The sequence below is a fragment of the Pinus tabuliformis genome, chromosome 6 (assembly GCF_031772625.1).
Source record: "Pinus tabuliformis cultivar Carrire ecotype Pingquan chromosome 6, CPIR1, whole genome shotgun sequence".
In the NCBI taxonomy this organism is placed as follows: Eukaryota; Viridiplantae; Streptophyta; class Pinopsida; order Pinales; family Pinaceae; genus Pinus; species Pinus tabuliformis.
The window spans coordinates 69,709,152-69,723,335 of NC_142292.1; the positions used below are offsets into that span (position 1 = coordinate 69,709,152).

At 35.1% G+C, this 14,184-nt stretch overlaps 1 protein-coding gene across 8 annotated transcripts in view; it reads right to left on the reverse strand.

Moving 5' to 3' along the window:
• Positions 1–11,679, reverse strand: part of LOC149257288 (Zn-dependent exopeptidases superfamily protein) — a 169,178-nt gene extending 157,499 nt beyond the window's left edge. For 3 of the 8 annotated variants that reach the window (XM_089413896.1, XM_089413882.1, XM_089413895.1), the window contains exon 1: positions 11,100–11,678. Coding sequence is in view for 6 of the 8 variants with exons in the window: in XM_089413882.1 (XP_089270008.1) it covers positions 11,100–11,249 (150 nt within the window). In the remaining 2 variants the exon portion in view is untranslated. Of the gene's footprint in view, positions 1–11,099 lie in introns of all 8 variants that reach the window. The other 5 variants (XM_089413889.1, XM_089413883.1, XM_089413892.1 and 2 more) reach the window with 3 other exon arrangements.
• Between the last annotated feature and the right edge of the window lie 2,505 nt (positions 11,680–14,184).

Below are 14,184 nucleotides of genomic sequence, written 5' to 3' on the forward strand. Positions count from 1 at the left end.
ATTCAACTGCGTTAAGTAAGTCATTCATATATGACCATTTCCATGAGAGGTAGTCATAACTGACTAATTTCTCATGATTTTTTAATACTCCACTTAGCACTCATTGCATCGGGTGATGCTCACAGGGGTGAAGAAGTGGGATTGAAACTAGTGAAATGAATCACATAGCATCAATCATCACTTGTGATTAATTAAATTAAGGACATTTATTATTATTAAAATACTAAGTATTAAGATCTTTATAAAGGCTATTTTGCATTATTAAAATACTTGGTATTTATTAATAATCACTAAGTTATTAAAGTATGAGACCTTTGGATTACATGACACATTTAAAATAAATTTTAAATTTTTTAAATTCCTAACATGCATCCCTAACGTCTACCTCATAAAGTTCTCTAACGTTCATATTATACTAGCCCCTCCAAGGTTTATAAATAAGGTATCCCACCTTCTCCAAAAATATAATGATTAACGTATTATCTTGAGAAGCATTCATTCTGAAATTTTCGGTTACCCTAGAGCTAATAACGTAGACATTATAATAGGGAATGGTTTGGGTCTGTTGAGGATTAGTTGCTCTTTTTATTACAGAACCTTTTCGTATAGGATCCAAGCTCAAGAATAGCATGTTTTAGCGTTGAAGTCTGATCCATTGAAACGAAGGTTCAGAAATCAGATTTGCATTCAGACCTGTAATTTAAGTTGAGACACAATTACACAAGTCTGAATTCATTAACTATTGTAGGAGAGCAAGTTCAGACCTCGAGTTTTGAATTTCAGAACTGTAGTCTATGCTTTGAAAGGTTTTATTACCTCGAATCCTTGTGAAGAAATTGATCTTCGGTGCAAGTTTATGATATTTCTTGTCACTGTTCAGAGGCATACTCAACAGTCATTAATGTTCAGGTAAGACCATAATATTTTCGAGCTTATTTCATTTGTGCTATCTCTGAATTTTGTCAAGTTTTGGATTAGTACTTTTCATTATGTTCAGAGTTGGTCTATCCGTGATAAATCTGGTTAGGGCTTGCTTCAAGATTTGCTTTTAGGTCTGATTAAGGAATGTATTTTGAGCTATCACCTTGAAGTTCTGTTGTAGACCCCTTGCTAGGGTACAAACTGTAGTCATTTACAGATAATTTAGACCCCTTGCTAGGGTACAAACTGTAGTCTTTTAGAGATAATTTTAGGACTATTGAACAGTTCGAGTAGGTCTATTTAGGAATGTGTAAGATCTTGTTCATGTCTAGTATAGTGTCATGAAAGTTTAGGTCTGTCTAGGGGGTAAAGTTTCAGGATCATCTAGAAGAGCGAGTTCTGATACAAGTCCTAAGCATCATTAAAAATCTTGGAGGCATCAAGCAAGGTTCAAGTAAGTATTGCAGTGTTCATTTGTTTATTGTATCAAATTGATTATATATCTCTAGTTGCAGGTGGAAGACCAGGTTGAGTATTCTAGGTATGTTCATGTTTGTTGTTGCAATATTATTATTACATTAATTCTAGATTTGTTGCACTAACTCTTCATTGCAGGCAAATGTAAGTATTTTGTTAAGGGATTATATGCTTTTATCTACCTTTCGGTATTGGGATTCATCTTGGCAACATTTTCTTTGCAGGTACAGGACACCTGCAGCATGCATTGTTTAAAGCCTGAATTAAAGTCTCTTAAATAGTGAATCCTACGACATTTGATTGACAAGTATGACCAGTCTAATATCAAGGACAGAACAGTGAACTCAAGAGAATAGTTCTTACATTGAAGGCAAGGTTGTCTAGCACAGTGCAGGATGTAGCGAACAAGGTTCGTACTTCAAGCTAGATACTCCAAAAGACTTGGAATATGTAGATCTCCATTGAGATACTAGAATATATATATTAAAAAGTATGAATGAGAATGATGTTACAAATGAGAGTGAAGGGCTTGCTTATATACTAGGCAAGTGTCTCTTCATGGAAAGTCATGTCCCATTTAGACATGCCTCTTCAACACTAATTACTAATTAACTGATCATTATTACAATAATAATAATAATGTTGTGGTTTTTAAAAATGATTATGATTTTAATAATATTAATAAGAATAGTAATATAGTTATGAATAAAAATGATTATAGTTTTAAGACTCGTAATTTGAAACATAATTATGGTTATAATAATAAAATTAACAGAAATAATAATAATAATAATTATAGAATTAATTATGAATATGATGCAACAAATAATAATAATATTACTGATAAGAAATATAATGATAATATAAATAAATTTCCCCCTCCCTCTCAGAATAATAGGGTTATCAATCTTTCTAGTTTCTCTTTTCCCCCAGTTGTCTTCAATCTTCTAGGTAAAGGTTTAAATTTTGCCTTGGCCCCTAAGAAGATCCCGGTAGAAGACATTATTTGTGACGTAGAGTTTGGAATTAAGGGCTTACCTGATAATATTAAGGACACTATTAGACAAGATTGCGCAATTGTCCTTAGGAAGGCAAAGCCCCCCAACAGCAACATAAGCAAAGACGAATTTGATGCCCTCAGATCCTTAAACTAGAATAAAGATATCGTGGTTCTAAAAGCTGATAAAGGAGGGGCTGCCGTAATCCTTGACAAAGTGGACTATCGCCAGAAGATGTTGGATCATCTTTGTAATAGTGGAAGCTACAAAAAGTTATCCAAGAACCCCCTAAAAAAGATCTCTAGAACTGTGACTAATGCTATCAAGTCCAACAACTCTGTGGGTTCTCTTTGCCATAAACTCATTGAGAGTAGCCCCATTACTCCAAGGATCTATGGGCTTCCAAAGATTCACAAGGAGGGGGCCCCCCTTAGGCCCATTGTCAATACCATTGGTGGTCCTACTTACCTTCTTGCTAAATACCTTGCCTTAAAGCTTAGGCCCTTAGTTGGCCTCACAGGGTCTTTCGTCAAAGACTCTGTGTCCTTTGTGGAAGAGCTTAAGGGCATAAAGCTTGACCCGGGGGACATTCTTGTGAGCTTTGATGTGGTCTCCCTTTACACATGCATTCCTATAAATGAGGCCATTAAGGTTATTAACCAGCTCACGGACCCTGATACCGCTCGGTTAGTTGAGATTTGTCTCACGTCCACTTTTTTCAACTTCAAAGGCGAGTTCTATGAGCAGACATGTGGTGTTGCCATGGGCTCCCCCTGTCTCCTGTGGTTGCTAACCTTTTTATGGAAGATTTTGAATCCAAGGCTTTGGCCTCAGCCCATCTCTTACCAAAGCTCTGGAAAAGATTTGTGGATGACATTGATGTCATCTAGTCTCATGGCCAAGAAGAATTGGATCTATTCTTCAAGCATCTCAACAATCAATCCCCCGCCATTAAGTTCACTATGGAACAAGAAGTCGATGGATGCCTTCCTTTCCTCGATGTTCTTATTTCAAAGAATAATGATGGCTCCTTTTCCCACCAAGTTTTTCGGAAGAAAACACACACTGAGCAATATCTTCATGCTAGTTCCCATCATTTCCCGGCTCAAAAGTTGGGCGTTCTTAATACTCTTGCCACTCGTGCTCTGAGAATCTCTGATGAAAAGAGCCTTGATAAAGAGAAGGCCCACCTCCTTAATGTCTTTGTTAATAATGGTTACAGTAGACACCTAGGTCAAAAGGCGTTCCTTAAAGCCAGTAGGAATTCATTGGTCAAGAAAAACCCTAAAGATCGAGTCTCAGGGGTTCATCTCCCTTACATCCAAGGGACCACTGATAATATTGCCAGGATTCTTAGAAAGCATAATGTTCCCTCTACCTTTAGACCCCTTAACACAATCTGTAGCTCCCTCAGGTCAGTAAAGGACCCTATCGACCCTAAGGACATGAAAGGTGTCTATGTTATTCCCTGTTCTTGTGGGACCCCCTATATTGGTGAGATTGGTCGTTCTATCAATCAAAGGATTAATGAGCACTCAACCGACCTAAAACATGGAAGGACCCAATCCTCCGCCTTAGCAGAACATGCCGAGAAGAGGCAAGTGTTATCGCTAGGGTTTCTCAGTTTCACCACCGGAAGTTTAGGGAAGCAATTGAGATTGAAAAAAGGCCAAACAATCTCAATAGAGATGACGGCTGGAAAATTAGCAGTTGTTGGATCCCTGCCCTCTCTTCCTAGGCATTCCCCCCTCCCCCTTCCCACCGCTCCTTATGGCATTCTTCTCTATGGAGCCTTCCTATCTTCCCCCTTCTCTGATCATCAGGGTTTCCTTTTTTATCATTTAAAACATTTTATAAATATTAATGAAAGTTGCTTAAGATTAACTAACAAATTTAAAGCAATCTTCTTCCTTTCTTTCTCCTCTTTGGTTAGTTAAGTGTGGGAAATTGTGTCGCAGATCCTAGGTCCATTATTCAACTATCTTAATAAGTTATCAATTTAATGGATTATTCCTATTATAATCTCTAGATAGTTTTAGGTTTATAGTTTAGGTTGACTTTGATAGTTATTAATGAGATCTAATAATAGGTTTAACATTGGTTAGTTGTTATATGTTTATTTAACATTAACCCATTTTAATTAAATAAAATTAAAACTAACTTACAATTAATGAACTAGATAATTAATTAACTAAAATAACATCAATTAATTATATTAATTTTATAAATACTTTTGAATATTAATTAAATTCGTTACCTCTTTTAAACTAAAGTTTAATTAAGGTTGTTAGTTAATTAAATCTTGTGTTCGATCTCGAGCCGTAGCTCGTCGTGCGAGTAGTTAGTAAAGTTTTTAATTATTGACTAATTAATTATAGGTCATATGTGGGTACTAGTTATTAACCCTTTTAAATTATTAATTATATCTTTATTATTTAAATTAAATTAAATCTATTAATTTAAATTACGTAACATTTAATTAATGATTCATTTTGATTTATAGTTATTAAACTAATTCTTAAAACAACTAACTTAGTATTTATTTATATAACCATTATATAAGTCTAATTAATTCCTATATTCACATTACCTTATTTAAATAGGCATATAACCATCTCACTTATTATTTAACCAATTTTGTTTTCCTATCCCTATCCCTTGATCCAATCCAGTTAGCTATTTTCCAGTCAAATATAGCCGTTAGCCAATCTGATTGCCCAGGTCAATATAGCCGTTGCCTGGTCAAATTTAGCCATTGGAGGTTCTGCTCTATCTATTTATCATGCAGCTAGGATCTGATTCTTCAATTTGTCTTAACGATGAACCACACTTGTTGGTTCGAAACGCGTCGACAAAAGCATTCTAATGTGATTTACGCCCAAAAATCTTATCAGAACTTGTTATGGATCACAGAAGCCTCAATCCCACGATCATTATTTATATTTAATATATTTTATTCATAACATTGCCTTCCTCTTCAAAAAGCTTTGTCCTCAAAGCTTGTTGATAGAAAGGCTTGGTCTCTTTTTCTGTTTCGAATGTCTTCTCATCTTAGAATTGTCATCTTCGTTGATACAAGTTGATATGATCCTTGGAGTGATATATAAAATTGTCGCACGGAGAAAGGATCTGACCATCCTAAATTAATCTTTTGTGGAATCTTTCGATTACTAGAAACTTGTGATGAATCGTTATCACTGCACTGAATTGTGCGCACTTCAGTATCCTTCTGAACATAAGTTTGTTGTTTTTGTTTTGAGAGATACAAATATGCAGACTGATTGGAATGTTTGCTTTTGTGATTCAGATGTAGATAAGGAGTTTGTCTTTCCCTTATCATGTGTGTGGCAAGATTGAGACTTACTTCAAGTTCTGATGTCGTCGAGTTGGTTACAAAATCTTCACCTGGGTTTTTCATCGTTTGAACTGCAACTTCTAAGTACGTCCTTACTTCAGTTGGGTTTGGATTTGTCTGAATTGTGAGATTAATGGGATCTGTGTTTATTTTCTTTTCTTTGACTTGGACTATTACATCTAAAGACTTTGATACTTCTTTCATGAGTAATTCTTCTAACTTGTTTTTTAATGATTGCTTATCATCCTTAAGTTTCTTAATTTGAGTGAGTAGACTTTGATTATAGTTTCACAGATGTAAGAGTTCTTTGGTTTCTGATTCATCAACTTTATTTTTAATTTCTTGACTTTTAAGCTTCTTATCTTTTAGATCTTTGATTTGTTCCAATAACATTTGGTTCAGGTATTTTAAGCACAAATTTTCTTCTTCCTTCTCTAATAGAATCTCGTCGAATTTCTTCTTGACACATCCCTTTTCTTCTTCTAATTTTTTCTTTCGTTCCTTTGACTTCTTGACCTTCACAAATAATTTTTGGCTATGGTCCCTTAGATGCAAAATTTCCTCATCTTTTTTTGTTAATTTTTGTTCCAGTTTTGCAAGTTTTTCCTCTCGTTCTGTCATTTGCATCAATACATCATCTTGACATTCTTCCACATTAAATAATTTTCCACATGTTGGATAACATAATTCGCAATTTTTATCAATCCAAGGATATTCAATATATGTTATAGAAAACGGACATTTAGTCCAAAATAATGATTGTTGTGTGGAACTCATCTTGACTTCCTTCATCATTTTCGAATTGGTCTCCATTTGTTCATCGAATACTAATTATTTTGTGTTTGTCAAAGAACTTAGGGTTTGTAAATAACCCCATTTTTTTCTTAATTTGTATAATTGTGTGTGTGTGTTTGTTTTTAACTAAATAATATTCTTTTTAACTAATTTTTTTTATTAGTTTTTTTCTTTTGAATGAATTTTTTTCTTTAATAATTTTATTTATAATTTTTTTCCAATTTTTTTGAATCCTTTTTTTCTATTTTTGTATTTTTTTTTATTTTTAAATATATATAATCTTTTTTTAACCTTTAATTTTATTTTATTTTTTACTTTTTTTTTCTTTTTTTTAAATGGCCAAAGGCCTGGCAATAAATGGAGAATATCCCACTATATAGTGAAACTCTTCAATTACGATGACAATCGAGTTGACAACGAGTTGATGGCCAAAGGCCAAGATCAGCGAACATGGCTCTGATACCAAATGTAGCGAACAAAGTTCGTACTTCAAGTTAAGTACTCCAAAAGACTTGGAATATATAGATCTCCATTGAGATACTAGAATATATATATATATATATATATATATATATTAAAAAGTATGAATGAGAATGATGTTACAAATGAGAGTGAGGCGCCTGCTTATATACTAGGCGAGTGTCTCTTCATGGAAAGTCATGTCCCATTTAGACATGCCTCTTCAACACTAGTTACTAATTAACTAATCATTATTACAATTATCATAATTATTTATATTTAATATATTTTATTCATAACACGGAACACGTAATGAAGTACAATGCAGGAACAAGCCATAAAGCACAGTGAAAATTGAGGAAGAACTCAAGTGATGACACAGTGAAAGGACAAGCAAGCAGTGACAAAAGAGCAAAAGCATTTTAGCAAGTATTCCTCTCTCATTATCTTGTAAAGAGTTTGTCCAAAAGTCATTGTCTCTTGTTAAAGTCTAAATATTGTACATCATTGTAATTGGGCCATTATCCTTAATTTGGGAGCCCAAAGTTGCCTAGAGCTGAAGAAAGCAAAATTGTTTTGGGATAAGGGCTTGTATTGCAATTGAGTCAAGGGTAGTTGAGTCTAGAATTATTGATCGATCAAAACAAATTGTATATCATTGTAGGTGGACCATTGTCCCTAGTATGGGAGTCCAAAATCACTTTTATTTTATTTTTGTCTTTTTAGGGTGGTAGGGTGGTGCTAGGCTGGTGTATGAAGTCACCTTCAAGTTGGGGCCTGTAAACACTTCAGGGTGACAGGGTGGTGCTAGGGTGAGTTGTGGCTCACTTGGGTGTTGGGGCATCTTTTCAGTTGACTGCTGATAAAACTAGGGCGTTGGGGCGTCTTTCTAGTGGGAGCTGGAGAAGAATGTTTTTCTAGAGTTCTAGGAAGCCGTAGCTTTCTTTTTAGTTGGGGCTGAAGATGAAAGAACTTATTAGAAAAACGTTCAGTGGTTTTTGACCCGGAGGGGGTTTTCCACGTAAAAATCTTGTGCCTGCTGTCTCTATTTTGCATTATTGTTTACTACTCTTATTGAACAATAATAATAACTGAAAATTAACTAATGCTCTGAAAAAAGATTAATAAAGTGCTAATTGCCACAAGTCGACTTTGCTTACAATTCCAATGCCTTTCAGATTAGTTTCTTGAGGAAACCCAAAAGGAGTTGCCACTTCAACAAAATTCACAATTGAGATGCAAATCGATAGAGATGAAAAAGGATCAACGGTGGCAGGTGCAGAGAGGATCATCATTGATCTTGGGAAAAATTGAAAAAACGTAGAACTGGGGTTTAGGGAATTCCACCAACAAGCAAGCTGAGGCATATGCCCTACTTTAGGGTTTGCATATCTCTATCGATTCCGGGATGAGAAATCTAGTCGTTGCAGGAGATTTAAGCACAATCATCAAATTGATGCCTTTGAATCCATCCCAACTGACAACAAATTAGCATCTATCCTTGCTCACTCTCAAAAAGGGACGTGTCTATTTCAAAAAATTTGTTTTACGAGATGTTGAGGGAGCATAACTCCCAAGCAGATTCACTCACCAATGAGGCCACTGTTTTGAAAATGGGGGTGCTAAGGATCATGAAAGTTCAAGTTACCAAGCCATTCCTTAAATGTATATATCCATGCACTCAAGGGCATGTATCAGCCTATTAAACCAATATGTGTCATGCCTCCTCTATCCCCAGTCACAGCGAAGTGACTAAATTTGATGAGATCGACAACCCCCTTCACATGCTCAAATTCCTAGAAGGGCAGAGTCTTGAACCGCTACCTGGGAGATATCTTTTATCGAGGTGAGATAATGGAGCTTCGAAAGGGAATTGAGAAGCAAGGCAATTAAAAAGCCCAGTTCATCTGTCTGTCAGCCACCTAGTAAAAAATGCAATCATCCTCTGCTTAGTCTTGTGGAATTTTGGTTTGCTGGATTTGGTTTCTTGGACCACACTGTGCATGTTGCCATATCAGTTCTAGTCCCTGGACTTCTATTCATTGGATTTTCCGGAATTTATGCTCTTTCCTGCCACCTTTGTTCTGTGGGCTGTCGTAGCGAGCATCTGCCCCTATCGTGGGTTGAGCCTTCTAGCTCTGCCGTGGTCATAGAAAGTTTATTAGCCCTCATGAACCATAGATAATTGTGCAGTCTTTCTGGTGTTTTTGTAGGTTTGTGGGGCTGTTTCTCTATTTCAGATGTTCTCTAGGTGGTTTTTGGCTTTGAACTAGAACCCCTGTCTGCGCGTTGCCTCCAATGGATTACAGTGAATAACGTGAAATTTAAAGAGTTTTTCAAAATCATAAAGAATCTGTCCAGTGCAATAGGACTTCCCTCTTCTTGGTAACCACAACCATGCACGAAAATGAGCACCAGTGCATCTCCCAAAATGCCTCAATCATGAGTACATTTGTACAGCTAAAACAACAAATTGAATGCTGAGAAACATGGCTGTTAACTTGAGCTACTCTGGAAGCTGAATGTAATATGCTGAGAAACAAGGCTGTTAACTTGAGCGAAGGAACTCAGTCAAGGGCCTCCGATCAAAGAATAGATTTCAAGGAAGAAGACATGTTCCACCATCTGATAGAGGATATGGAGCTTGGAAAACAAGACTTCCCCTGAATGCTGATTTGGAAGAGGTTATCAGTTACCCTGTTTTTCACTAAGTTTTAATATTTTTCAAGGCTATTAAAATATTAAGTGTTTATTTCAAAATAGATAGCTATATAAGAAGTTGTGGGATGTTTTGTCGGAAGACATATGTACGCTCTGCTTTTTGCATAAAGAGCTGCTATTTTGTCTAAAATCTCAGGACAACAGTAATATATAATTTCACTGATTAGCTTAGCTACAGCTTTATAATAAAACAAATTTCTCAATTTCGATTAAAAAATGGGAGACAGAGATGAAAAAGATTTGCATAGCAAATTCATAAAATTGAAAATTCCATTGTGGGTGGAGCGAATATAATAGGAGACAGTTGGAAAATATAACAGACAAGCAAATATTCACATAAGGAAACATATTTTTAGAAAGAATATCAGGTGGCAGCGTATCTGTTAAAAGATCTCCTTGTCCAGGGTACTTCTAAGAAGTTATGTTATAAAGATTAGGCCGTGTAACACTTGAAACACGTAACTGAGGAGATGGATGGGAACAGTTGCAAAAAAAACGTGTTCATAAATACATAAATAGGAAATTATAAATTTTATAAGTTGAATTAAATTTAGTCAAAGTATTTTAGGTTAAGTGATTTGGTGAATAATTTGTTTACCAACTAAATACGTTCAAATCTCTAGAGACATATTGTTGCGGGTCATGTTTGTGGCATTTATGAAAAATGTTATATATGGTATAATAGTGACATGCGTATTAAGGTTAGCAGTTCTTTATAAATTCTCATTACAGTTAAATGAAAAGAGACCTATTGTAACGGGCCATGTTGGTCGCATTTATGAAAAATGTTGTATGTGGTATGGTTACCTGTTCTTCATAAATTTTCAGGTAACTAAACATAAAAGAATCCCAACTTGTTTTACTATGAGCCTGAACTTATAGAATAAAAATAAATTCGTCAGAAATTTGCTATAATTTTTATTTTACGTATTCATCTGGTAGGCAAAACGGATCCCAATTTCCATACAGAGCCCTTCAAATCAATAAACTTGAATGACTAACAAATGACCACAATTGTAGGTTAATGGAACTAAAATATACATCCAGAGAGAACACAATATGTGAGTGCCATCAGGGAAAGCTGAATTGTGCAGTAAGCATGGGACTTTCCATTTAGGGTATAGTAGCAATGAAAGTCTTCCGTGAGTGGCAAGGTGATAAATCGCAGCCTTTACATCCATGGATTACGCAAATAAAAGATGATTCGGCCGGCGCTATTGCCCATATGTATCAGTGGAAATAAATATATGAATGAATAAAAATAAAGTGAAAATTGAAAACTAAAATGGACTGTGCAATGGCATGAGTATGGATTCATTCCTAATTAAATGTTTGCCTGCAGAGTTAGAAAGCATTGAGATGAGAATTTTAACCGAATCAGGCGGCGAAGGAAAGAATGTTTGCCCTTGAGAAACGCCCAAACTCAGCACTGCCATCAACAAAGTCCAAGGGTACTTGAGAGCCATTGATCTGGAGTTGTTGGAACACATAGAATGCTCCCTCTTGCTGCAAATTCTTGTCATTCTATTGGGTTCTTGAACGGTTTATTGGCAGAGCTCTCAACAAACACGCATGCGTAGTTTTCTCTGGCCGTGCAGAAGAGAAAAAGGATGTCAACTTCTGCCACTCTGTTGTGATGCGCATCATTCATTGTCCATGGCATCGTTATGAATCGTGTCCGCCACGGTGCTTTCGTTATAACTTTGTTTCTACTTTGGACTTCCGAATCCAAGCTTCCCTCCGGCTTCCACCGCTACCATGTCCGTTGAGGCACATGGTGGTCCGGTCGACGGGGTTACGCTTGTGTCAAAAGGCAATTTGGGTGCGCTCAAGGGTTTTATGCCCAGAGTAATACATTGAAATCCACTTCGGTTTGATCCATGTTAGTGTTTTTCAGGGAACCCCGGGGGGTGTTTTTCACAGTAATATCAGTAATGGTGTCAAGATGTTATTGCAACATCTATTTCTATCATAGAAATAGAAATAAGATCATTTTTCGTCTGCAAAACTTATTATAATTTAGATGTGAATTAGTAACTTAGATGAGATAGAAATAAGATAATTTCAGTGCTGAAATTTTATTATAATTTAATTTTTAATTAGTGATTTTGAGAGGGTATTTCAAAAATATTTTTAATAGGAAATCAGAGGGTCAATTTTCTTAAACATTTCTAGAGTTAGACTCTATAATAGAAAGTCATAAGGTCTATTCTCTTAAACGCTTTTGGAATTAAACTCCAAATAAACCTACACCTCTCCCCAAATAAACTTAAGCCTTATATAATAATGATTCATTGTAAATCTTGAATGCAACCTTATTTATCTTTATTATAATAATTATTAATTGGAAATGGTGAATGTACATTATTTATCTTTATTATTACATAGCATCACTTTGAACCTAGCATCATTTTGACTGGGCTTTTTTTAATAGTGATTCATGGTCATAATAACATCAATTATTTTTTAAAATATTTAATTTAAATTTAGTTTATATCAAATCTAGTGTAAATGTGATTATAATGTTTTATGTTCAAATTCAAAAGTGTTAATTATGATTATGTATGAAGGAGTGGGACAGTGTACTTAGGAATTATAATAGTGGTGATCAAAATCAATCTTGTGTTGCACAAGTACAAGATTCATATAATTGTCTAATTTTCTAAACACTAAAAAATAATAATAAATAATTATTATTGTTATAGTTAAATACTTGAAATAGTTGAAATTTAGATAATTTAAGCTAATTTATATTGTTTCTATTTATAATTATTTATTTTTTATAGTTTATTTGTTATTTCGGTTAAATATTTAACCTTAAGTTTGGAGTGATCAATGATGTGATGGAGGTGGTGAGGGGTAAGACTATCGTCACCACATGCGATACGTCATCACAAGTGTCACTTATCAGCCTGCATTAGTATTTAATTGAGTTTTTTAGTATTTAATTGAGTTTTCGCGCATGCTTATGTGATTAATGGCATTCATTGCATCCCATTATTCCCTAATGTGGGAAGGATATTTCTCCATGTGGCTCATTTGCTATGAATATAGAGCAATCCTTTGGAATTTGAACTCATAATCATATTACTCTCATACTAAATTTTTTCCAATTTTTCCATGGATTTTCTCTATAAATAGCCTCTCTTTATAGCTCTCACAATTGTTGGTGTTTGTTCTTTCCTTCCATTCTCTTCTTAATTCAATGAATAGTGGCCCAGCTCTAGGGACGAGGTCATAAGCCTATTTGTTCACACTGGTGATCTCAAGCTTTTTTCTTGGTTGCACTCCTTTATCCCCTCCGCTTATCCTTTACATTTATTTTTCCCTCAGTCACCATGACACGATAGCATGCACAATGTCGCAAGGGTGGTGGGGGTCAAGGTTCTCTGAGGAGCATGAGGACTTAGTTCTGTGTCTAATCCATTGCTCGTCTTTATCACAATTAGGCTCCACCACTCATGCAGCAAGAGCTCAACAACATGGAGGAGGACATTTAATAAGATCGACAAAGTCATTCATATATGAAGATCTTGGAGGAGATTGCAGCCTAGGTGTCAAATATTAAGAACACATATGATAAGAAGAACTAGTACCTCCATGCAATAGACTTGAATTGGAAAATTACAACACTCCTTGGCAAGGTCAGGCTCCACCAGTCATGCAGCAAGAGATCAACAACATGGAGGAGGACATTTAATAAATCGACAAAGCCATTCATATATGAAGATGTTGGAGGAGATTGCAGCCTAGGTGTCAAATACTAGGAACACATACGATAAGTAAAATCAGTACCTCCATGCAATAGACTTGAATTGCCAACTTACGACACTCCTTGGCAAGGTCTTCTCAAATGCCATGTTGTGTGGAGAAAAAATTTAGTGATGCTTGAGGGAATTCAGTTGCAACCTACCAACATTGAAGGAAGGCTTGCCCACATAGAAGCAAGCTCTGCCCCTAGATCCACTTGTGGTACCAACAACAAGGATGTGGCAAAACCAATTGAGACGGAAACCTCACTCTCCTCTTATTTTCTCATGTTTAAGCTTTCCATGAGTTTTTTTATTCTATATTGGATTGGTTTTTTACGACAAGTTTTGGCTAGAAGTCAGTCCCCCTATGAACTTAATAACACATAAATAATATAGTTTGATATGCTTAATTTTAGCTTTGAAACTACATTTCACTAATGGATCAATATCCTACCACTAGTTTGGTTTCTCAAATGGTAGATGAATGGCGAACACCCATCTTTAAACTATGTAATTTTGTTGTGTATCAATGAAAACCTAGCTTCCAAAAAAAAGTTTTTTTTGTTACCAACTTATTTAAAGTTTATTTTTATAATGAAATGAATAATAATAATAATAATTGATATCTTAATTAATTTTCAAATAGTTTTGGTAATATTAATATTGATGGAAGAAAGATTATGATAATTAAATCTAAAATGTTCAC